This window comes from Alligator sinensis, unplaced genomic scaffold, assembly GCF_000455745.1.
Source record: "Alligator sinensis unplaced genomic scaffold, ASM45574v1 scaffold1854_1, whole genome shotgun sequence".
Taxonomy (NCBI): domain Eukaryota; kingdom Metazoa; phylum Chordata; order Crocodylia; family Alligatoridae; genus Alligator; species Alligator sinensis.
In genome coordinates this window covers 147,231-174,104 of record NW_005843246.1, presented here as the reverse complement: position 1 = coordinate 174,104, position 26,874 = coordinate 147,231, and the positions used below count along the sequence as shown (strand labels likewise).

At 43.8% G+C, this 26,874-nt stretch overlaps 1 protein-coding gene across 1 annotated transcript in view; it reads right to left on the bottom strand.

Moving 5' to 3' along the window:
• The window catches only part of LOC102379812 (FRAS1-related extracellular matrix protein 2-like), a gene marked incomplete at its 5' end in the record, with an annotated part of 138,667 nt that overhangs the window by 66,705 nt on the left and 45,088 nt on the right, over positions 1-26,874 (bottom strand). Inside the window, 3 exons of the mRNA XM_006038086.2 lie at positions 503-628; positions 1,783-2,013; positions 8,858-9,004. Coding sequence (XP_006038148.1) covers positions 503-628; positions 1,783-2,013; positions 8,858-9,004 — 504 coding nt within the window. The remainder of the gene's footprint in view (positions 1-502; positions 629-1,782; positions 2,014-8,857; positions 9,005-26,874) is intronic.

Below are 26,874 nucleotides of genomic sequence, written 5' to 3'. Positions count from 1 at the left end.
GCACCCCCTGGGGCCATCTGGGCAGGTGGCTAGCAGGCGGGTGCTGCCTTAGCTCCAACTGTTCCCCGAGCCTGAGCTGGGTCAGCACCTGCCCGCTAGCAGCCCTCTTGGGTGGCCCTAGGGAGTGCCACTGATGCAGAGGGAAAGACCAGGGCCCTCTGAGGCGCAGGGGCCACTCTACCCACTGGAAGCTTGCTCTCTGGTCATGGGAGACATGGGCAGGCTCCACAAAAAACAAAAAAAAAAGTATTGGGTCCCTCACTGCTTCTGCCTTCAACCCGCCTCTGCCTCAGCAGGAGGGGTGAGCTGCCAAAGGCTGCGATGTTACAAATAGCTATGTTGCAAACTAAACTACATGTGGATGTGGTTTAGTTTGCAACCTAGCAAACTTGTTTAAATCATAAACCCCCCCCGCATGTGTGACACAATAAAACCGCTAAAATGGCCAATTTTTGTCACGTGTACAAACACCCTATCTTTGTTACTTGAGTAACTAACAAACCTTGATGTGTGGAACAAATGACCATTAGTTCTTGACTGATGTCTCCCAATCTCCTAATAGGAATGAACAGCTCACCAATATCTTCTTCTACTTTATACTCAAGCTGAGGAATATGCACTATCGATTCTAAAAAGAGAAAAAGAGAGAGACATTCAGTGCTGATGTTAGTTAAATCACATGGGGTGTGTCTATGCATGTATTTACACATGCCTAAACCTAATGCGCCTTTGCTTAAGGTGCATTAAGGTGATTCAGGCGCGCGTCTACATGTGGACATGCTAATGCACATTAAGGTGCATAAAATTTAGGTGCAAATAGCTGAGTCACACTAATGCACATTAATTCATTGTGCATCTATTGACAAGCACAGCGTTAATGCGCATTAGCACATCTACATGTGCGCTAATGTGACTTAGCTATTCATGCCTAAATTTGATATCTGCTTTATGCAGGTATCAAATTTAGGCTCACATAGCCTTAAATCACCATTTTCAGGGTGCATTAAGGATGCACACATGTAGACATGCACTCTTAAGGCACCTTAAAATGGCGATTTTAGGCTAAGCCCACTTATAAGAGGAATGTGTAGACATGCCCAGGGAGTATAAATCTGGACAACAAAGGGGTTGACCATGTTTTGCTAAGTACTTGGATAGTGATTCACAGCTGCAACAGAAATTTTGCCTGAATAAGCATAAAAGGGAGTGAAGAGCCTAGCACTTGGCTCCTGAACTTGTAAGCTGTGGGTGAGCACTACTTCTTGGAAGCATGAATTTTCTGTTAGGAATTGGAAGAAGAGGAGCTGTAAGTGCCAGTAATATAACTAGGGGTGGGGTGACAGCATTCACTCCAGGAACCAAGTTAGGTCCCCACCCCCATCCCCATGGAGTCCGTGCCCCAGGAGCCTTCCCATGCCAAAAACTCTGAAACAGTCCCTGACTGCTGCAGATTTAAGATGAACAGCTGGGGCGGGTAGAGCACATGTGTCTGGGATTGTATAGGAGTCTCTGCATGAGTAAGAGTGCTGTTCCCCAACCTGCTCTCTTTCAGAACCTAGGCTCTTGGATTCCCCACCCCTTTGACTTCCCCCTCTCCTTCCTCCTCTGTTGCTCTCAGAACCCATGCCCCCTTCAGCCTCTGCCCTCCTCACTTGTTATTTTGCTTAGAACCACGTGCCTACCCTTATCCCACTCTTGGAATTATGTGCCCACTCCTCCCTCCCATTAAGTTTATCCCAGGTGCCAACTCTAGTAGTTACACAGCTGGTAAATGCCGCATACCATCACCAGGATCCACAATTTCAATAGTTGCTATTTCTGGAAACTCCAGGGCAGCCATAACAGGATCAGACAAGACAATCTGGAAAGTTTCAGATGCTTCATATTCATTATCTATGACTATCCTCACTCTCCAGGTAGCTGTGGTCTGTCCTGGATTGAACTGGACCTGTTTCTGAGGTTTTCCTTTGAAATCTTTATCCTTTTCTGCTGTTCCATCTTTAGTTCCAATACCTGTACAAATAAGTTTAGAAGAATTATTCTCCACAAAAAAAAAAAGAGAATATCAGCAAAACCAAGTGACAAGTTAGATTTTTTTTAAAAAAAGTGGCTGCTAATAGATTATAATTATAAGACATCTTACACACAAGTATTTATAATGTGTATATACTAAACATTCTCTGCCAATACAGCATGGGGCCCATTTTAAAATGTAGATAAGAGAATCTATCCTTGCAAATATCTATACACAAAAATAACTTGGTGTTAATAGTTCCACTAACTTAAACCAATGGGTACCTAGTTCTGTATTAGTATGCACATAGTTGCTTTGCAAATCCAGAAATTGAAAAGCTCTATTAACGTGGGTAAAATTATGCACAAGCATTTTCAGGACTGGGCTCTCAAGTTACCTGTATAAAATGCATATATACCCATGCCAGCCTATACTGACAAACAGTTGCATACTTACGTGATAACCTGTAGATACTACCCTAGCTCTTGCCTGCTTTTTGGGGATGGGGCAAGGCATGTCTTCATTTAAGGTAGCCATATTAAAAGTGTTTGTCCATGCCAGTGCAAATTTGTCACTACATGTTAACTGTTATAAATTTTCATGACTCTTGATGCTTCGTTTATATGGAAGCTCCTAATAAATAAATAAGCTCTGTTAAGTCATTTAGTCTAGCTCCTTGTCAATGCAAATTTATTTCCCTCCCAGCTTTTTTACCAGGATAGTTTTAACCTTTGCTTAGTATTCCCGATTTACCACTTCCATTGGGATGATATCCTGCCAGCTAACAAGGTTTTCCCTTGGAGTTGCATGTGGATCCATTTTATTCAAGCCAGATTTGTATTGACTGAGGATTTGATTCAATGGTTTTGAATTGTCACTTAGATTGACAGCCCTAGCCCATGGCCATGAAAAATCTACGTGATAAGAAAGAAATTACCCCAATGAGAACAACAGAGCAATTGTTAAAGTACCTAGGTAACCACCAGAGAAAGACACAGATCCAAAATTTGAACGTTGTGCCATTTAAATGGAAACAGATATGCCATAACACTGTTATGAGATGCATTTTAAATAAAATAACTAAAAAGGGAAAGCAAATATGTGCATGGAGTGCATTGTGCATTTGTGTCAACATACTCAGGAAAGGAAATAACCAGATTTTTCTGACACCTATCTATCTACTTTAGCTTAGCATAATTGTTTTTATACATTTGAGGTAGCATCACTTAGTCAAAAAATAAAGTACCATGGATTTTCTGTCCCAGTTTACTATTAACTTTCTATTAACTGATTTTATTCAAATTATTGAAAGCTTACTCTCTTTCTTGATTCACCCATTTGTAAAATGGTCCTAATAGTACTTGACTAAATAACTGGGGAAGGATTGTAAGGCTTAATTCATTAATCTCCATAAAGTATTTTTAGACCATAGCAGTGATGATACAGAAATTCACATTATTTACATTAAAAACTATATTTTAACAAAGTGAGAAAGTACCATACATTATACAGTCTAATATATACATACACATACACATATATGAATGAGAGAAAGAGAGAACAACCACCAAGATGTGTAATGCAAAATAAAACGAAGTTATTTCATTTAAAATGTAAAGGGTTTCTACTTTACTTTTTTCAATTTTTTCAAAAAGAAAAAATCAATAGAAACAATAAGTGCACACTAGTAGACTCCAGCTATGCATTTAATGAAGCAAGAATCTATATTACATTGTGAGGTTTGGGAGTTCAGTACTATCTTAGGTTTTTAACCAGAAGCAGTGCAAACATTTAAATTCTTCTTTTTATTTTCCGTTTGACAACAGCAATTAAAAATCACTACCCTCCTTTGTCTGAGAATAATTAATGTTTGTCATGATGAATACCCTACCTGGTTCAAAGAGAATCTGATATCTTGCAAAAGTCTCTGAAAGCTGTGAAGTATGAAATCATTCCTAAATTAGGAACTGTAGTTCTTACACTTCAGAACTATTTAGGAGTTCCTAATTGAATTTTCAGACAACCTGATACAGTGTGTGTGTGCCACAGGATACAAGTCATGTGGATTAAATAAAGCAATTAAAAATTTTTAAAGTGAAAAATGTTACTGAAAATGATGAGCTAAATTTTCTGGGATACTCTTGTCCAGTGGTGCACAGAGAGGAGAGACTGGATGTCTTTCTTCTGCTGAGAGAGAGTGGGTCTACCATAGTCATAGAACCCTCTTCTGCCAGTCTACGATACCAAGGTCATGACTTCACCAGGCTGTGCTCTTGCTTTCCTTTGCTAGTAGATGGCCCCTTGAGAGCTGCTACTAAATAGCAGAGTTTGAAATTGCCTCTAGCCAACTTAAAGCTGTCCTAAGAAATCAGAGGAATGTCATTGGTTTCCTAACAACTTCTCTACTCTGCTCTGCCAGCAGAGACTGGACACAGCAAGTAGCCTGCAAAAAAGTCGACTTTTCAAAATGAATGCCAGATATAAACTGGATAAAGCTCTTATTTCATTCAACAAGCATGTCTGTTGTCCCTCTATTAATTAAAAAAAAAACCAACTTTTGCACGTCTTATCCTTCCAGGATAAAGTGAATAGTAGGAGAGAGTCAGTGTGCAGGATCCCAGAGCAGAGATTGGTGTTGGAACCAACCTGTGGGACAGGCCAGAGCCGGAGACAGCCTGGGGACGGGGTGGGAGGAAAATGGGCTCCACACCACCCCTGGCTGCCCACCTGCCCCTCTGCTGGCCTCGGCAGAGTAGGGATGCCTGTTCCATCCTGTCCCAGTGGCACTGGGGCTGGCGGCTGCCTGCAGATGGTGGAGAGTGGGAGTGGGGCCACCCATGAGGTCTCCTGGCAATAGACGGCCCTGGGAAGCCACCAACACCTGCCCAGAGCCCTGTGCCTGCCCCCTAGCCTCTGGCTCTAGCCTGACAAGAGGGGAGAAGGCATGCGCTGCTTGCCCTGGATGCCCACTGCCTCTGGCACCCCAGGGGGGGCCCTGATTGGCAGGGGCCCCTAGGCTTGGGCCCTGTGTTAATCTGCCCCTGGCACAGATGCTCAAGAAGTCACCACAGAAACCTGGACATCAACCATGGGGGATGCCAGAACAGCCAGGAGGACAGCAATGATTTAAAGCCTGTTCCTAAAGCTTTGTGAATGTGAAGTTTGGGTCTAAGTGAGACAAGTCATATTCCTAAAATAGCTTCACATTTCTGCATTAGGTGTATCCAGAGATTTCAATGGATTTTTTACTTTGCATTATCTAAATATTTTTGGGACACATAAGAAAGACACTTTGATATTTCTTAATGGTTTATTCCATCCATTTAAACAGCTTATTGAAGGCAGTCTTAATAGAAAAACTAATACATTTTGCACAGTGTATTTGTATCCTATTTTTTTTAAATTTATTTCACCCCTGGCAGACATACAATTAAAGCTTTAATGGGATCTGATGAACAACCACGCTTTTTGCCAAGCCACACATGGAGGCATGATTGTCAGATCCAGCATCAGATCTCAATGACATATTGCTGGGGCCAGGGGAACCCGGGATCATAATCCTGGGTTCCCTCTGTACCACCAAGTTTGATGCATGACAATCAGCTGATCATTGACTAGCTCTGGGGAAAAATGGGGCCATTTAAACCTCCCTGTGATCCCCGGAGCTAAAGAACAATTAGCTGATTATCGGCAGATTAGGACTGCCCCAGTGCTTGAGTCCTTGCACAGTCCCAATCTGCAGTTGGCTGGCAGAGATTACCGCAAGGTTCTAGCCCTGGAATGGACCATGCTAGCCAATGGATTAGCTCAGTGGTTGTCAACCAGGGGTATGTATAACCCTAGGGGTACTTAAAGGTCATAGCGGGTATGCAGAACTGAAGCATCAGATAATGTGGCCAATAAGTGCTACATGTGTGTGTGCAGCCGCAGCGCAGCCTGCAGGCAGCCAGGAGTGCAGCCCAGCAGCATGGAGAGCAGCTGGGTCTGGCTGGCAAGTCTCTTGTGAGGGAAGGGGCGTGGGGGGCAGAGTGAGGCCCCAGCAGTGGGGGAGGGAGGGAGTGGGGCTGGGGCTGAGGCAGCAGCAGGGGCTGCCCAGCCAGGATGGAATGCGGGACGGAGCAGTAAGTGGCTCATCCAGGGAGTGCAGGGGCAGGGGCAAGGCAGCTCCCACCGCTACATGCACCCCTGGAACGGCATGGAGGGCGTGTGCCCCCAGATATGCGCGCAGGGCGAAGGAGGGCTGCCACTGCGGGCTGGAGCCGGGCCAGTGCTGAGCTCTTCCCAGTGGGGGGCTGGGCCAGGCTGTGCTCAGGGTGGGCAGCGGCACTTGGAGGGAGGATTGGGGGGGCCTATGGCAAATTCTGGAGTCACTGTAGGCCCTCCCATACCTCCTCTCCCAGCACCGCCACCACCCATCCTGAGTGCAGCCTGACCCAGCCCCAGCTAGGAAGAGCCAAGCACAGCCCCAGCCCCAGCCCACAATGGCATCCTACCTCACCCCATGTGCAGATCCAGAGGTACACGCCCCCATGCCCTCCCCAGGTGCATGCAGTGGCAGAAGCTGCACCTCCTGGACAAGCTGCTCATGGCTCCTTCCCGTGCTCTGCCTGGGCTCTGCAGTGCCTGCCCCAGCCCCAGCCCCAGCCTCAGCCCCAGCCCCTCCCTCACTGCAGGGGCCTCAATAAACATAAAGGGGTACATGAGCTGAAAATTTGAGACAAAAGGGGTACACTTGTTAAAACAAGATTGAAAACCCCTAGCAGATCATCATGGTCCCATTAGCTGATCCCCAGGGCTGTTCCAAATCTCCCATCAGTTGGCAGGGACTGCCCCAGGACTAGAATTAGCTGGCTGATAATCAGCTGATCAGGATAGCCCCGCAGTTTGAACCTGATCTGCCAGTCCCTGTCAGCTGACAAGAGACTGGGACAGTCCCAGGGCAAGAAACCTGAGGCCTTCCCAATCTCCTGTCAGCTGGCAGGGACTGCCCTGGGACTAGATTTCCAAGGTAGTCCCTGACAGCTGACTGAATGGCCCAGAGACCAAAGCCCCAGAACAGTCCTCATTAGCTGGCAGGGACTACCCAGGGGCTTGCGTGCCAGGTGGTCCCTGCCAGCTGACAACTAGCTGATTGGGACAGCTTCTGGATTCAAGCCCTGTGGCTGTCCTGATCAGTCATCATCAGTGAGAGGTTACTATACAACATATAGATATTTTTCTTATATTACCAGATTGTTTCTATGAACTCATTGCTTACCCTCTTTTGTAAAAAAAGAGGGTTAGCATCAGAGCATGCCAAAAATTTCATTGATGTTATAACTGCAATATTAAGTCAACTACTTTACTCTCAATTAATCATCCTATCGCGTCTGCAGGCTAATAAAAGGACTGGGTTAAAAACACACACACTCATAATGAAACAAGCTTTGTGTGGATTTGGAATGCGTTCCCACATGGTGGAGTTTATACAATGTATGTATGATATGACACACAATTGCCATCCAAATATTATGATGTCTATAGGTGAGTCATAGGGTCTGACTCACAGGATCAGACCATGTGAGTCAGATGTTAAGTTCATATACACATATATGGTTCATTAGTCGAAATAACTCAAGTCTACATTAGATTGGAGTTTTGAGGTTGGTGGTTGAGGCAAATAAGAGAAGACAAAGAAGAAAAAAAGGTAAGATTTTGTGTAGTATCTTATGGTTATAGATCCTTGTCTGCAGCATTATTTATTTTTTTATACAGTCAGTCCTGCTCCCATAATTCTACTCATCCTCCATCCACAGACCGGAGATGTCTTAGGAGTGCAGTAGGATGCCCTAACATCCATGAGATTTAGAAAGAGTTGGAAAAGGGACCCAGCATATTTAGATGGAAGCAGTGTTCAGGTGGCTGCTCATAACAAACAGCTGCCTGATGCTGGTACAGTTCCAGCCCCCTTAGTATTCCAGAATGCTAGGTCATTTGGATGATTTGCTTGGCCAGGACTGAGTACAGAAATAGGAGATACACTTACATCATTTCAATCCTGTTCCTTTTCAACCCTTATGCACCCTAGTGCATAACCAAAGTGCAGTTTGATCCCAGCTTTGAGTTACCCAAGCAGTGTGTAGGACCAATCCTATTATACTTTTTTGGAAAGTAAGTACCCCAATTATAGGAAAAGGGAGATGTTTGCATAACCCTGGAGGGTGATCTTAGTCTTACACTGGGGGACACTTATACACCCAGAGGAGGTAACAGAATAATTCCTACTTTGGTTATGAACTAGGTGACAGAGTATTCTGCCTTAAGTGACTGACCTGAGAAGGAGGCAATGGGAAGACAGGCAGAAAGCACCAGCTGCATGTAGCTTGAGGATTGGGGAGCCTACCACAATATATGAGATGCATTGTGGGTCTCACTGCCAAAGGAGAATGGTAGTGTCTGTGGAACAGTTGTGAAGAGTAATATATATAGCAGAGAACAGGAGGATGGCTGCCCTGATGGCCTGTGAATAAGGCTGTTCATTGCAACTGGAAGCTCATATTGAACATCCAAATGAGGAAGGCTGATCTTTTCATTGTAACCTGACCTAACCCCTATAATGTTTGTTACCATTTGTTGTCATATCATGTGTTCACTTAGGTGTCTCAGAGGTGGAGCACTGACTTACCTGTCTGCAACAGAGCTACATTTAAGGAATAAATGAATATAGTACTACCATTGCACTTCATTGGTGTTATATAGGTAAAGAAGAGCAGCTATGATGTAGTTACTGATCCTCCTTAAAAAAAAAAATCAGCCTCTCCTTATTGAAGGAGAGGACAACTGAAAAAAAAAAACCAAACTCACCAATGAAAGATGTCTCTCCCAGGTATCCTCTGCGCTTCAGAGTCACCTCCAGGAACTTGGAGTCCTCATCTACAACATAGTAGTCTTTCTCTAGTGAAATCCAAGCCCAGTTCAGACGAAAGGGTTGGCTCTTTAGCTTGTTCCCTGCTGTAATTCATGGGAATAACAGAAATGTCAGGATAAAGCACTTGAATGTCAAATGAAGGCTACAATTCTCTCTGAGTGTCTTTTACATGCATTTCCAACCCAGCCCCCCCCCCCCCCCCAATCTATGTACACCTGGGAAAAGAGGTGCCCAAATGTGAAATAATGAATGCTCCATTGTAAGCTTTCCTCAAAGGTGCCAAGTTCAATCTTCATAGGTGTTTTTGCTGTTCTAACAGCACCAAAAAACTAGACATGATTGGAATTTAACCTGCTCTTTTAAAAATGTTTGCAGTATTCTTAGTATTGCATGGTAAAGTTATCACATACAGAATTATCTGTTTAATAATCTAGATGTGCAAAATGCACTGAAGTTGTGATTAAGTGTCCCTTTCTACTACTAGGAAAGGGGGCGGGGAAGAGAGAAAAAAGGGGGAAAAAAAGAAAAAGTTAAATAAATCACCCCCAAAGCATCATCTTCATTTTTTTTAGCTGAGCAGTTAAAACTGCCAATAATTAGCATTATTATACATTCTCAAGCTCTTAAACCATTTTTGTGACTAATTTCTTTGCTCTCTCCAATTTTCTAACATCCTTGTTAAAAAGGATCAGTTTCAGCAATTATCTGTATTAGTGGTGCTCAACCTTTTTGCCCTGTGGATCAGATGAGAAGGGACCAGTCTGATGATGGCTGGGAAATGGTATTTAGAGGTTTGCTTTTGGCAATTGGCTTACAGGTAAAGTAGATATGCATTAGAATAATGGTTCAACAGCAACATCAAGAGTTAATTGATTTCTAAATGCCTGTCTGTGACAAAAGTTTCTTCAAGGTCTGCTGCATCTGATACAGGCAAGCAGATGCACAGGCTGGGAACTGAAGCCATGTACTACATGGTTCCATAACATAAGATGAGGTGGCACCAGGTCACAGTGCCCAACTGCAGGGCCCTTGGGCTTTCTGGTTTTGGGGTAACAGACCAAATTAGGATGTTTATATGAAACAAAGGGTTTGTGAAACAAACAGGGTTTGTGAAACAAAGGATTATGCTGACAGGACAGAACGTGGACAGTATGATAACCACTGAGAGGCCAAGAACAATTATACTGTCAAGAATCAATAGCAATTTGTGATTTGCTTGTACAGTGCATCTGCTGCACAAGTCAAAATAAAAACTCATATGCTAGGAACATATGAACATTCTCTACTTGTATCAGAACTACATATACAATTAAGTGTTGTTCAACATCTTCGTCATTTTAAAAATGATGCAAACTGATATTGCAAAATATCCATACTTTTCTCATTAAAATTCAGGAGGTTTTTTTGCTGTAATTGATGAATAAATTAAACTCATCCAGGTTGGGGCTAGAATGAATATAGGAATTTCTGCATTAAAATTAAAGGCCCTGATTCTGATTTCATTTAATGGCCAAACTATTGCAATGAAATAAAATTACCCCCACTGACTTCAGTGATGCAAGATCAAGTCCTTACACCAACACCAAAGGATCAATTCAAACTCCATGACACACATAAGGAGTGCCTGACAAAAATCAAGTGAAGGACTCCTGCTGACCACAGTGTGAATTAGACTGGGCTGTAAATCAGGAGCAACTCTAATTTTAAAAAGTAAAGATTCTGTAGCAGTTTAAAACTGAAGCAAACATGTTTTATATAGAAAAAATTATTTCCTTGTCTGACTTTGTTTGACATTTCCACCTTGTAATCAATTACACCTTTAAGCAAAAATGTCTGACCAACATTTTTATGGCACCTTAGAAACAACATTCATCAATGAAGAATTTTTGCAGATAACCTTTATTATTATCTGCAGTCTAATGGTATTAGTGAACTGGAGTCTTTTTGAATAGCTGTTTAGTTACTGCTCTGGCTGACACAGCATCATAATGCCTGGTCTGAAAAATTACCTCTGAAAACATAATCCACATGTGCTTTTTGGTGGCTTTGTCTATACTCAGAAACATCTCAATAAATCACATTATTGTTTCTGCCACAAAATGCTTTTCAATGTGATTAATGGTCACTCCAGAAGTTGTTCTTGGTTACTATTTGACAGATCCTCCCCCGCTCCCCTTTCTGTATCCTTATCTAATCAAGTGACAACTTTCTCTTTTTTAAACACTGGCTACCCTGAACTGCTAAAGCCTAATTAGCTTGCAAGTAAAAGAATAAAGCAAAAAGAATAGAGACAGCATGATTTAGGATAATTTTTTTAATACAAAGATAAACTACTTAAGAAAAAAAAACTTTTGGCTACTAAGGTGAATAAACATTGCAGGTGCATGAACAGATGCAAATTGTCAGGTGCTTAATCCAGTGCAAAATAAACTGGCATAATTCAAATTACTGAGCATTCACAGTAAAAAAATATGTACAAGTTGCAAGTTAAGACACTGCAGAGATTGGTATTATAGAAATGGTGTAATTACAACATCTGGAAACACCTGTTTCTAATCATGAATACTGCCATATTCAATGTCAACATTTGCTTTGTAAAAGATTTCCTCCTTCAAATAACAAAGGAAAGCAATAGAGATTTTGCTCCACACTTCTATGGGTAGCTGCAGAAAACAAAAACGGATAACAAGGGAGCCTTGTATCAACCTTCTCAGGCCTTTGCAATTTGATCATTGTAAATAGAGAAGAAGGAAAGGGCAATTAAATTGATAGTCATGGCCCCTTTGTGTCTTGAAGCTTGATTCCACTGTGTTCGGGTGGCTTGAGATGCCTCATGGAATTTCTTCATTGGCCACATTCCATGCAAACCAGATGTATTAGTAACAGTTGTGATAAATACATTTCATCACAAAGCTCATTTGTTTATCACATGTCTGTGTATACGTGCATATGCGAACAAATATACACATGTAGATATAATACAAGTCTCATTTATATGGTGACAGGGCTTTAAAAACTGCATTTGTCATACCTGATTAAAAAAGGGTAAAATAAAGCGGCCAACAGTTCCTATTACCTATGCCACAGATTTAGGGTTTGACACTGCCTCACCTTCCTCTACCAGAGGTAAAAAGGCAGCTAGAATGAGAAAGCAGTGAAGCTATCCCCACTAGCTTTACTCCAGAACCTTTGTGCAGGAGGAAAATTCAACTAGTCACTGCTGGACAGAATATTTTAGGTTTATGCAGCAAAATAAAATGGATAAATCAGATGGGGGGAAAAAACTGATCATAATAAGTTATGACTACATTAAAAAAAACAAGAAAAAAACCTTACCTGCCTGGTAGGGGTGTGCAAAATGAGCCTATTCAATTGAGATTCAGCCTGAATCGGGGACAGTGATTCGATTAGTTGATTCGGGGATCACTGTCCATGGTTCGATTCAGCCGAATCTGAATCTGAAGATTCTATGCTGATTTAGAGAATCAGCGATTTGGCCATAGACACAGCTTTAAATGTTTTTTCTACATACCTAGAGGTACCAGGTGCGACTTATGAACGCTGCAATGCTGGGGCAGATGGAGCGTCCCACAGGAGCGTGGGGGCCCCCCCGTGTGCTTGGCAGCAAACCTGGAAGTGGATGGGAAGTACTTCCGGTCCACTTCCGGGGCATGTGGGGAGCATGCTGGGCCCCCCTTCCATGCCTCCCCAGCTCGGCGATTGGCTAGGGGAGGTGGACTCTGGGTGCCTCCCAGACCCAGGAGGCACCACTTGCTGAGCTGGGGCAGTAGGGGGGGGGCCTCCGGCACACTCCCCAGTGGACCCAGAAGTGGACTGGAAGTGCTTCTGGTCCACTTCCAGGTCCTCTGCCAAGCACACTGGACAGGAAGTGGATGGGAAGTACTTCCGGTCCACTTCCGGGGCATGTGGGGAGCATGCTGGGCCCCCCTTCCATGCCTCCCCAGCTCGGCGATTGGCTAGGGGAGGTGGACTCTGGGTGCCTCCCAGACCCAGGAGGCACCACTTGCTGAGCTGGGGCAGTAGGGGGGGGGCCTCCGGCACACTCCCCAGTGGACCCAGAAGTGGACTGGAAGTGCTTCTGGTCCACTTCCAGGTCCTCTGCCAAGCACACTGGACAGCCCCGTGCTTCTGTGGGACACTCCATGAGCCCCAGCATCGCAGCATTCATGAGCTGCCTGTTACCTAGAGGTATTTAGAAAAAACATTTAAAGCTGTGTCTATCCCCGAATCGCCAAATCGATTTGGAGCGCTCCAATTCGATTCCAAGAGATTAAAGGGTCCTCCGATTTGATTCAGATTCAGAGATTCGGCCACCATAATGGGCCGAATCTCCGCTGAATCGAATCAGAGACCGAAGCTTCACACAGCCCTACTGCCTGGCCCTTACAACTATATTACTGGTGTTTATATTGCTGTAGCACTTTAGGCAAGGGACAGAAACTACACATAAACTGGTATAACTGATTGGAAACCAGTCTAAACCTGGAAGATAACAGAAGTTCAGTACACATAGACCGGTTTCAAAATGGCCAAACCCAGTTTAAGTTAGATCTGGATGGATGTAGCATCAGATTTAATCAGTTTAGGTTAGCCCGTTCTATCAAACTTCTGTCCCAGATCCCATAGAAAATCACCTTAGTTCCCTGTCCTTTGGCATCCCAGGATGCCTGCAGCTCCTTGCTAACCTCCCATCCCAAGGTGACAGGCTAGTCTCTGCCCCTCTTGTCTGCTCTGGCTGAGCTGGGCCAGCCCTGTCCCCAAGCTGCCATAGAGCTGAGGCAGCAAAGCCTCTGCTCCCCAGCCTGCATCCTGACTGCACCTGTCAGCCCTGGAGAGCAGCAGAAGGGGAGGCGGAGAGGTGGAAGAACTGTGCTCCCCCCTGCCCCAGCCCGAGCTCTGGCCCCAGCTCTGAGCTGGTGCACCTCAGGGGGTTTCACTTACCCTGCCCTGGGGTCTCCCCAAGCTGGGGTCTGCCCAGCTGGGTTTCCCCTACCCCAGCTCAGCTGCACAGCCCCACCCTCTCCATTCACTGCCTTTAACCAGTAGGCAGAAGGGAAAGGAGCCCCCTGTCCTGGTGCTGAGCCAGGGTCTGCCCCCCTTCCCTGCTGGCCTGGATTGGGACCACTGCCCCCAGCCACTGCTGTTGTTGGAGTAGCTGCTCTCTGGGCCAGAAGAGCAAAGTCTGGCAGTTTAACCCTTCCCTGCCTGCTCCCTGGGACAGACAGCACTGGCAGCCCTAAGTAATCAGGGCATGGGAGGAAGTGAGTGTGGCACTGTGAGGGAGTGGGGGGCAGTAGTCCTAATCTGGGCCAGCAGGGGAGGGGAGCAGACCCCATCTTGGCACCAGGATGGGGGCTCCCTTCTTCTTCCCCCTGTGGTCAGAATGAAATAGGGCAGGGCTGACCAGCCAACCCAGCTGCAGTGGGATGGAATCAGCCTTGGCACAGGGCTCTTGCAGCTCACCAGACCCTGGGTTTGGTGGTGGGGTGGAGCCTGGGCTGGGGCCAGAGAAACCTGCCTGAGCTGCGGGGCTCCCCCCATGCGGGCAGACCCCAGCTTGGCACTGGGACAGGGGATCCTTCCTCCACCCCTTTGGGGGGACAGCAGCGAGCTGGGGGTGTGCAGGACAGCCAGTGAGGAGTGCCCCCTTTCAGCTGGGCTAGGCATGCTTGAGCACCTCTCACCTTCTGGCTTGGGCCAGTGCAGGCTTCCTTCTGCCTGCCTTAGCCAACTGAAGTCTGAATGTCAATTAGGTTCATTAATCGGTCCAATCTATGCAATTTAGAGAAATCTGAGAAGACTGGATTGATTCCATTCCAGGCCTTTTACCTGTTTGTACTAAGCCTTAGAGCCCTAGTGGCAGATCAGGACCTCATTGGGCTGGGTATGATACCTGTACAGAACAAAAAGGTGCTTCCTGTCCCAAAGGCTAAGTACAGACATTCAAAGAGCCCAGGCCTGTATTGATTCAATTTTTGCAGGTTAGTCTAACCTGCATAGATTGAACTGAGAAATAAGTGAATAGACATTCACTTTGATTCTGGAAATGCAGCCACAAGCCTGCAGTGACTCAGGCTAGAAGCCAAGGGACACTAAAGCAAGCCCTCCCTTCCCTTCAGCAGTGGCCAGAAGGCTGGAGGGAAGCTGAGACAAGGGTAGGGCATGGCCAGGCTCCAGCAGGCCCACTATGACTGTAGTGGGGTTTGAACCACCACCCTGGCCTGCATGGTCCCCAGCTAGGGTGTGCCTGGAGGGGGAAGTGAGAAGCAACCCCTGCCAGGATTTTCCCCTGCTCATTATTTAAATTGGGGATAGAGTGGAGGGGTCGTGGCCACACCCTGGCCCCCAGCTGGCATGCTGAGAAGTGGGGGGAGGAGAGAGAGGGGTTTAATTGCCCCTCCCTCTCCTCTCCCATGGCCATCAGGTCCCATGCCAGTGGGAGGAGGGGAGGATTAAAGCCCCCTCCCTCCCCTGCTTTGCCTCAGGGGCCTGGCATCTGGCCACACCCCTGCCCCCACTGCTTGAGCAGTGAACGGGGAGAAGAACCTGATACGGGCTGCTGCACCCATGTCAGGCAGACCCTGGCTGGGTTCCCATGAAGGCGGGAGAGTGGAGGGGGGGATTAAATCCCACTTCCCTGCCTCACCCAGCCAGCCATGGCCAGGGTGTGGCCATGCTCCCTGCTCTCTGCTTGAGCAGAGAGAGAGGGAGGAAACCCTGGCAGGGGCAGCCCTCTCCCCTCCTTGAGCAGGGAATGGGGAAGAAGTGTGGCTGCCTCCCCTCCCATGCAGCTCTGGGCTGGGGTCTTGTGGGCCATGGAGGGAGTTTAAACCTCCCCGACCTGAGCCTGGTGGCCTATGCCCCCACCCCCTCCACTCCAGTGGTGGGGAAGTCTGGCAGGGGTTGCTCTGCCCCACCACGCAAACTGGGCTGCATCTCCAGTTGAGTTTCCCAACCCCACCCCCTTGACAGACAGCCCTCACTGCTCTGGCTACAGAGCAGAGGGGTGGAACCAACCCTGCTCTGCTCAAGCAGACAGCACAGCTCAGCCTAGGGCTGATAAGCATCCTGGGGGAAAAGCTGGGGAACTGAAATTTTACCTGAACAAGGAAGGGGTCTGGGATAGAAGATCCATAAGCCAGTTTGAGCCAAATCAGTTAAATCTGATACTACATTCAACCAGGTTTATCTTAAACCAGTTTCAGCCATTTTGAAACTGGTTTATGTGCACTGAACTTCTGTTTTGTTACAGGTTTAAACCAGTTTCTGATAACTTAAACCGGTTTACATCCGGTTTAACTTCTGTCCCTAACCAAAAAGCCTACAATCTAAATTTAAGTGCGAGACAAAGGGCAAAGGCAGACTGACAGGGAAGTACAAGAAAGCAATGAATCTATTGCCAGTATGACAGGCAGTGATATCATTGTAACAAGAGTCAGAAAGGATGGTATCAACCAACTTGCATTGACAAACCCAGCTTGCAACTGAGAAAGAGACTATCAGAAACCATCTGGGTCTGCCAAACTACCTAAGCTCCAGCAGAGAGAAAAGCTGCTCTCATAATTCCTCATATAAGAGGAATTTATCAGTGACTAGATGAGCACAGGGTCCTGCAGAAGCAAAATGAATAGTTGGCTTCTGAAAGGACCAGCTGGCTGTCTCTAATCAGCCTATATTTTTCAAAAGCAGACACACAAATGTATGCCAACCCTGGTTAACTGTACAGCTGAGGGAGTATAGAGACTGAGGTTAGAAAGCAAAGAAGCATATGGGCTGAGGACAAAGCCCTCAGTCTGGGAAGCTTGTTTTCCTGATTCCTCACACCTAGCGAAGGAAGGAGGTGCACATAGAACACCTGGAGCCAGCTGGCAGAAGGTGGTAACAGACTTTATAGTTATATTTATTACCCTGATGAGGCCAATTAGGTTATCATGAATTAGAACAACAGCACTTCACATGTTCAATTGTAACATTTCTAAATTTTTTATATGTAAGAGATGTTATATATATCCATACTTTTCTACTTTTCTTTCCTGTCCAAGTGCAGAGGGGCTGGACCTGATGATCTCAAGAGGTCCCTTCCAACCCCTAACATCTATGAATCTATACACATGCATGAAGTTTGGAGTTCCTAGCAATCTATAATTGTTTAGCTAGAGAAACCAAAGAGAAACATAACCATCAGGCCTGTATTAAATACAGGAGTTGTTTCGGGTTTTTTTTAAGTTTCTCTGCAAAGGTTGGTGCATGTTTTTATGAAAAAAAACACGCTAAAAAGTTGAGTTGCCCTGTGAAGAGTTCTCCTTCTAAACTTTCCAGACATCAGATTTTCAGCAGTGTAAGCTGGCGTAGCTTCACTGCATAATTGAAACTATGGTGGTATACACACAGATTCTTAGAATATGACCTTAAAGGCAGTAAGTAAAACATGAGAAAAAGATTTGGTATAAATCTCAATATAATCTTAACTACAGAACTTCCAAAATATAACATGCCCAATTCACCTCTGGTGTAAAGGCAGATAGTGAAGTTAAACCAGAAACTTAGCTCAGCATTTCATCATCATAGTGTTTTTAGGAAAAAGTAGGCACATTTACATATGATGCTATAGCAACGTAGCATCCACCGGCAAAGGCCATGACGCTGCAGCTGTGCAACATGCTCCCTCAGTATGACATATCCAAAACGAAGTACTGAATGACAGCGCAGTAACAACCGTGCCATTGGGGCATGTGTAGACTCACCCAATAATGTGGATTCATTGAAGATTAATTTCTTAATATTTATTCCACTCCAGTGTTTCTTAAACTGGGGTACACAGTGAGCTTTTAGAAGGTGAATATGAGGAATGATTGCAAAAGAAACATGAAATATAACAAGAGAAAAAGGAAGAAAAAGAAAAAAAAGTAAGAATAATTCTACAATGCCTCTTTGGCTATCCAAGATGTAAAAGTGTTGCTGTGACAGCATAAAAAATTGTTACTTTTTATTACTCATAACATGACATTATAGGAATACCAGCAGGGTTGCAAATTAAAAGTGTCTTATACCACAAAAAATGAGTTTGAGAATGAACAGTGTTCTAGTATATCCATGAAGGGATGGGATACTTTCCCCCTGGTAATGGTAAGTTTTTAGAAAGGCAAGCAGATGCTGGAATTTGCATGAAGATGCTTTTCTAAAAGCACAGAGTTTCAACTGATCAAGACATAGGCTTATCTTTTTTGCCTTCTTTACAAGTTCAATTCCTGAAAACTTTGAACTTGCACAGCAAGGCAGATGAACCTACAGACTTCTGGAGTCAAAACACATCTCTCAAGTATGCAGTGGTATGTGGGAGATAAACTAGAATCCCAAGTAGCTATAATAACATAAGTTGATCTGTAAAAGTAATATTTTCACACTTGTATATCTTGCTAAAAAATCTACTGACACAATGTAGAAATAAACCTGGTGCTAAGTTCACTCTTGGTCCAATTTTACGGACCTCTGACAAAGCCAGGGAGAAAATTACAATGAAAAGTGGAATTTCATCTTAAGAGCACCACATGCTATGTAGTTCTGCTAGCTGAGATCATTAGCTATTTTTGAACTCTCCAATGTAAGTTAGGCAAAATTAAACAAGAAAACATATAGCTGAACAAATCTCCAGGTAGCTCCATTCCAATCCAGTACAATCAGGAATCTGTTACTGACAGATAACAGCAGGACCTCACCTACATGATCTTTCATAAAAAAAATAGTTATCTAGCTTATCATATGAATATGCTTAACACATATTTAATAGTTATACAAACATGCGTAAATGACCTAGCTAATTTTTATTACCTAGCAAATTAAGAATTTTACCCAGAAAGAGGACTTAACTTTATACTGTGTTCAATGAAGGTCACTGGTTTCTTTTTTTGTCATCTGGAAACAAAGGAAAGTCTGAAGAGTCTGTTTCTGTATCAGAGAGCTCTTGATGATAAGAATTTAGTAAGACTCAGTTTTCTGATAAAAATCAGAGGGCACTTATACATATGCCAGATGTCTGCTCTGTGTGCTAATTAATTAATTAGCACACAGAGCAGACTCGATTAAATTAGCACACTCCAGCAGCCTATGCGTCATGTCTATTCAGTATTCCTGCACTTCAAAATGGTAATAAGGTAACTTTAACTAAAGCTCATTGAATGAGTTTTAGTTAAAGTTTCCCTGCCACCATTTTGAAGTGTGAGATGCTGAATACACAAGACACTGAGGGTGCTTTAATTAGAGCAGCTCCGAGAGCCACTCTAATTAAAGTGCCCTCTCCCCCAACCAGGAGCACTTGTAAAGACACCCAAAAGTTTTTCAATTTTGTAAGAAGTTCTCCAAATATATACATATCAACAAGTACATATACCTTTCCAACAAAATGCAAACAACTTAACTTGCTAATGGAAACAGAAAGCTTTAGATACCTGTGGTCAACTGCAAATATTTATGCAGGAAAAAAGTATGCAAGCTTAAAAGATACATTGAAAAATGAAGTTTTCATATAAGACAAAAAACACAGTGTATTTTGTGCGTCACCAATCATTTTCTTGTTTACTTTCCAGTATAAAAGCACTCAAAAATAACATGGATGACAGTTGTAGAATTCTGATTAACTGAGGTAGTCCATCAAGCTATTATATTTAATAAAGCTTGTTACACTCATTGTGGAGCCTACTTTAGGTCCCTGTCTGCCTAAAGCATGCCTCCCAGAAATGACAGATATTGCTAACTTTGCATGTCAAAGTGAGCAGTACTTTTTCCCCAACAACTTTAGCATGGAAAGAAAGGCAGGAACCATGAAGCTAGTCAATGTGCTAGCCTAAGACCTGGGAAACTTTTTATTTTATTGTTATTTGTCCAACCAGAATATACACTACAAATCTCAGAAAGATAAGAACAGTTTTAAATGTGTGTCTGTCTCCAGTCTGGACAAATTAGATGTGCGGGCTGGGAGCGATCCGGGCCCTTTTTCGCGCCGCGCGGGCTGTGGCCAGCAGCCCAGGCACGCTGGGTCGGAGAAAACAGGCGACACGCTAGAATTAGGCACGGACGCTTAATGGTTGATTCAAGATTGTTTACTTACACCGAAGATGGTCGCGGTGTAGGCTGGACAGTTTCCCAGGCACAGCTCCACTTAAATCCTCGTTTGAGGACTCAGTCAATATTCAGATCACTCCCACGGAGTTGTCGAGGCTCCGTGGATCCTTTTGCACGCAGGGAGAGGGATACTTCGAGGATTGCGAACGGCGACAGGGAGAGGCTAGAGGCTGATCAGACCCCTGTTGCCTGCTTGAAATGCACTGGGTTCGATAGGCTCCACAGCACTTAGAGATCTTCACACAGCGTGAAGTCTCCTCCTCCTGGTGTTCGTGGAGTTCTCGAACTTGGGCGGAAACCACTCGAGCCTTTTATACGGCTAGCAAGCCAATCGCTAGCCACCACGTGTGAATAATTTAACGCAAGCCCATAATGGGGGGCCTTTTCTGCAGCTTCTTTTGCAGAGTGCATTGCTCAAGTTGCAAGAGGAATGCACGGTGCAAAAGAGTTCCTGCCACTGGTATGCAAATTCGTTCCCCGTGATTGGCTAGTGCTAAATTATTCACACGTGGTGGCTAGCAATTGGCCTGTTAGCCGTATAGGAGGCTTGAGCAGTTTCCGCCCAAGCCGAAGAGGACTCCACATCCATCTCGTGGGGACTCTGGGTACACGGCAGGGTAATAGAAACCCTGAGTGAGATCCAGAGGAGCTTGGCGGCCTGATCCACCGCCCACCTCTTCCCGTCTTCGAGCGCGACTTTTATAAGACGTATCTACGATTTCTATTTTGGTGGCTCGTTCACCCAGAGCATCCGGAGCTCTGCACCGTGGAGTCTAGCAACCTCCATGAGACCGTCTGTGTTGTCTGTCTGTAACCGCAACTCAATCAAGTTTTCCTGCCTACACCACTGCCATCTCTGTGTAAGTAAACAATCTTTAAAACTACCGATACGCGTCTGTGCCTAATTCCAGCTCGACGGCCTTCCCTCTCCGACCCGGCGTGCCTGGGCTGCTGGCCACAGCCCGCGTGCAGAGCGGAAAAGGGCTCGGGTCGCTCCCAGCCCGCACAAAGCCAATAATGGGGCTCGAATTATAATACAAATGGCGGGAACTCTTTGCAAAGTGCATTTCTGTGCTGCAAAGAAGAAATGCACACTGCAAAGAAAGCTACAAATTGGTGGGAAAATAATTCAGTGGTGCCAAAGCACACACTAAACAAAATCACACCTTTGGGTTGTGACATTAGATAGATTTTTTTTCCTCTCCAGCTGTTCTATTTCTCTCATTTTCCCCTTAGCCATTATCAGCATAATAAATCATGCTATTCAGAAAAGCATTTTCTTTTTCAAACATACATTAAGACCTAACATTTTACACTTGTACAGTTGTCTTTATCTATGCAAGATGCAAATATTTAGAGACATCTGGATATTGCAAGGATGGCTTTCTGATGTGTAACAACTCCACCTGCCTTCCCAGCTACATGGAATTTGATTATACTATAAATTCAAATTTACTGACACACCAGTATATAGAAAGATACAAAATACTTGGCTTCACAAGAGTAAATGAATAAAAGAAAAAGATGTAGGGAATTATATAATAGCATTCACTTTTAGCTACTTTTCTGGGATAAACTAAATGCAGCATGTTGAACGAATAACAGCTAGCTATTGAATAGTGTTGTGTACTTTTTAATAGTAAATATTTGCAGGGCAAAAAAAGGAAACAGCTTTAAAAGAGAGTTACAAAACAGCATTGGATTTCAAATGAATAAAAATTAGTCAGCTGATGAAAAGCTGTACCTTATCCATTTCAGAGACCTGATACCTCTATGTAACTAAGTCTGACAGCTGTACTGCCACATATAGTTGTATACATAATAAATGCTTTTCATGAATAAATCATTTAAATGTTACATCTGATGTTCATCGTCATTGGGAAATGTTAATATCTAAAGATTTTGTTTTAATTTGTAGAACAATGTTATTGTGTAAACATCTGACCAGCTATATTAACCAAAGAAAGGAGGGCGTTATTAGAGGTCGTTGTACTCCAGGGGCTAAGACGCACAGTTTAGGGTACTTAGCTTCCAGTTCTTAATTTAACCCAGTGAGGTAGTTCCCCCTGCCAAGAGGCCTAAAAATTCACAAAAAATTTGTAATTTGAGACAGATGAGACTGAAACTTTGCATTTTCCTGTTTGCACAATCGTAAGAGGCTATGAAGCATACCTCCCTTTTGGTCTTCACCCAGCCAATCCCTATTCCCCTCCAGAGCTTGGCAAGACTAGGATTGTATGCACTGTCATTGCAACAAAAGCTAAGCAGTTTATTACTTGAGCCGGTTCAAGAAATTTTCATAGATTTCATAGACATTAGGGCTGGAAGGAAATACACCAATGCTCCTGATTGACCAAGGATATTTCATTTATGGCTTCAAGTCCAATAGTCAGGCATATTGATTCACTTTGCTTCACTCTGTTCCACTTGCAAAAAAAACAAATTAATCCTTATTCAGATTTGATTTTAGGATTCAGTTCCTCCATCATCCTTCACCTAATTAAGGATTACATCCCTCCCACAAAAAATGAGTGTCGTCCTTTCAACTTTTTCTTTATTAAAGAATTCAATTTCTTAAAAGCCAATGCAAACTCCTACACCTTCTGGAACTGAGTAGTTCTCCTTAAAATCTTGTACTGCTACACAGCAGGTTAGTTCATCCTTCTATAGCAAGGTCAGCTACCCTACAAAGGTCACCATAACTGTTCTTGTAAACTATTTAACTCATTGAAACATGACATATACACCTGTTACACTACACTAACATGGAGATATATAGATAACTTACATGACTGGAAGCTACTTTCCTCACATATCCAAGTTTCTGATCTTTGCTCTTTTAGTTTGGCATACTAATACAATAAAGATACCTCCCCTAAAACATACTACCTGATGTTCCTGAGGTTAGATGCAACATTTTCAAATGCCTAGAATAACCCTGCAAGAGAGAGTCATGCACACATTAAACTCCTATTTGCACAGATAAAAAGGTATTTTTCTTTTGCAAAACAGATTACATCAGCTGTTATTATTGTGCACATACATATCTTGTACACATAATGGGTTTGTATGTATTGTCTGGGGAAGCTGGTTGGTTGCTCGCTTTTGAACATTTAGTCCTGAGTTCTCTCCTTATTTGTCAATGCTACAATTTGCCTTTAAAAAGGGTTGGGGAGTAACTCGATAAATTTAATATGGTGTTCCATATTTGTCTATTACCAGTACAAACTCCTTAAAAAATTATAGCTTAGAGGTGATATTTGGTCTCAGTTACACTGCTGAAGAAAACCTTCAAAACACCTAACACCAAAATACCTCCCTAATGCCTTCCCAAAAACCCCAGTAACTCCACTGAAGCCAGTGACAGACAACTAAGAGCAAAATTTGGCTGTGGGTCTTGAATTCATTATTACTAAGCACAGTAGTATGTTCAATGCAATATAAAGATAGCAAATCTTTTCTTAGAGCACATACCAAGCTTTAACAAGGACATTGCATGGTGCCTTGTCACTGCAAATATTAAGACAGATCAGAAACTTATCAGCAGGAACTTTGTAATCTGTCCTGAAATCTCATTTTATCTATAAAAAAAATCTCCTTTGTCACTATTCTAGTAACAGAGCATAAATATATCATATTGCCTCATGATCTGTATGTAGGAAGATCAGATGTCCTTGTCTGAAGGGACTACTAACTACATGCTTGCTGTGAGAAATTTAGTTTTTATAAAACCATCACTCATTCTCAGGATAGCAAAGATTCCTAATGGGTCACTGAAAGGCTATTCATGCTTTGGATTCATTCTTGGCAAATGTACTCTATCTGTACATTTGAGAAGAGAGTAAAACCATTTTGGAAAAAGGGATTCAGGAATTCCCATTCCCTGAGCTAGCGAGGATGGGCAGTGTTGTAGAAGTTACATAATGAGATGAATAGGTCCAGATCCTCAAACAGAGGAAAGGAACCAAGTATATTAGGGGCGGGCAATTATTTTGGGCAGAGGGCTGCTTACTGAGTTTTGGCAAGCCATCGAGGGCCACATGACAGGCAGCCCAGGGCAGATAAATATTAATTTTCTAAATTTTTTAGGGGCCTCGCAGGCCGGATAGAATGGCCAGGCAGTCCGCATCCAGCCCCTGGGCCGCATTTTCCCCAGCCCTGAAGTATATGATTGGCTAGGTCTTCAGTGTGGGAGCATAGAGTAGAAATGCATCAGAGAATTCCCTTTGGTTCTTTTAGTCCCTGTTTGATATAAAAATAATTAACCTGTTCCTGGAGTTGTGGGAGCAAATCGCTCACAATTGTCTATCCTGGAGGTCATCAATCCAGAACGGAGCACTGGCCTTTGAACAGCAACACACAGCAGAAGCAATGAAGAACCGCAAGGCCAGGAAAACAAAAACCTCTTGTACTCAATTCTCATCACTTTCCTGCCTCTGCTGCAGCAGATTGTTCAAGACAAAAATTGGGCTTATAAATCACCTAGTTACCCGTGCGACCTATTCTCCACCCCACTCTCTTTTTTCTCTTTTTCTTTTTTTTCCCTCCCTGTTTCTTTTCAACTCTTTTTCTCTCTTCTTCCCCCACCCAGCTGGATGCGGTTGTCTTCACCTGCAAAGGATGAACAACAATTAACCTGTTGTAAATAACTTATTAATGATAGCATTCACATTCCTGTTAAATATCAGAGCTTTCCTGAAATAAACCTATTCAGTGACCATTGCTAATTCTTTCCAAGTTTGTTATTCAATTGGCATGGCAGGGAAGCCCATAACATGGACCTACATAAAACAACTTAATAATATAGACTGTCGTTGACAGTCTGCTTGTTGCTATGCAACAAGTCCAAATGCACTTAAAAATAAAACAAATTTAGTGTTTTAATCATACCAGCCAAGCATCTGTCTGAGCTGCTTTTGAAAGTTTGCAAGCATGGAGATTCCACAACTTCTCTAGGTAGTCTGTTGCGATGCCTGACTACTCTCATAGTCAGAAAATTCCTCCTAATTTCCAATCTAAATTTCCACTGGTGCATCTTGAGACTGTTGCTTCTAGTCCTGTCCCCTACAGTGACAGAGAAAAGGTCATCTGTATCCTTCTATAATCACCCTTCAGATACTTAAAGACTGTTATCAAATTTCCCTTCAGTCTTCTTCAAGATAAATAACACTAGTTCTTTCAGCCTTTCCTCATAAGTCTTGCCTCCAAGGCTACTGATCATTTTTGTTGCCCTGCACTGGACACTTTCCAAACTGCCTACATCCTTCCTGAAATGTGGAGCCCAAAACTGGACACAGTACTCCACATGAGGCCTCACCAGTGCTGAACTGAGATAAGGAATCACTTCCATTGATTTTCAAGTGATACTCCAGGAGGAGGTTGAGAGAGCTGAATCTCTTCAGCCTTCACAAGAGACGGCTGAGGGGAGATCCTGTGGCCGCCTATAAATTTATTAGGGGAGGTCAACAGGGAATAGGGGAAGCGCTGTTTACTAAGGTGCCCCAGGGAGTGACTAGGAATAATGGGTGTAAACTAGTTGAGAGTGGATTTAGGTTAGCTATTAGGAAGAAATTTTTCACAGTAAGGGTGGCCAGGATCTGGAATGGGCTTCTAGGAGAGGTGGTGCTATCACCTGGTTTGGGGGTCTTCAAGAGGAGGCTAGATAGTTACCTGGCTGGGGTCATCTGACCTCGGTCCTCTTTCCTGCCAGGGGCAGGGGGTCGGACATGATGATCCATTGTGGTCCCTTCTGACTCTACAATCTATGAATCTATTAATTATAAAACCCAGGATGGCATCAGCCTTTTTTTGCGATGAGAGCACACTGTGGGCTCATATTCAGCTTATGGTCCACCATAACCCCCAGGTTCTTCTCTGAAGTACTGCAACCAAGCTAGTCTTTCCCCAATCCATATTTGTACATGCAGTTATTCCATCCTATGTGCAGGACTTTGCACTTGTCCTTGTTGAATCTCATCTGGTTTATTGTGCAGACAGTTTTTTCCAAGCCATGTAGGTCATTCTGGATCATTGCCCTACTCTTCAGTGTGTCCTCAATTCCACCCAACTTGGTGTCATTCACAAATTTGATAAGAATGTAGTTGATCCCATCATCCAAATCACTAGCAAAGACTGAACAATACCAGAGCCAGAACAAGTGCCTAGGGGACCGCATTTGATGCCTCCTCCCAATTAGATATTGAACCATTGAGGATTATGTGCCAAGTATGGTGACCCAACCAGCTACATATCCTCCTTATAGTTCTTTCATCTAGTCTGTATTTTCTTAGCTTGTTACTGAGGATTTCATAAGAGATGGTATAAAAAGCCTTGCTAAAGTCAAAGTACACCATGTCTGATGCTCTCTCTTCATTCACAGAGCCTGTTACTTAATCACAGAAGGAAATCAGATTGGTCTGACTTGCTGTTGGTGAATCCATGCTAGCTGTTCCTGATCATCTTGTTCTCCTCTATGTGCTTCACAATAGATTCCTTGAGGACATGCTCCATGATCTTTCCAGGTATAGAGGTCAGGCTGACTGGTCTATAGTTTCCTAGATCCTCCTTCTTCCACTTCTTGAATTTGAGCACTATATATATCTGCCCTTTGCCATACATCCAGGACCTCACCGGATCTCCAGGCATTCCCAAAAGGGTAGCCAGTGGCTCCAAAATTACTTCAGTCGATTTCTTCAGTACCTTTAGATGCATTCCATTCATCCCTGCCAACCTGAAAGCAACCTACTAGCTTCCCTAAGTAATCCCCAACCTGGTCTGCCATTACTCTAAGCTGTCTACCTCCTTCCCTAGCTCT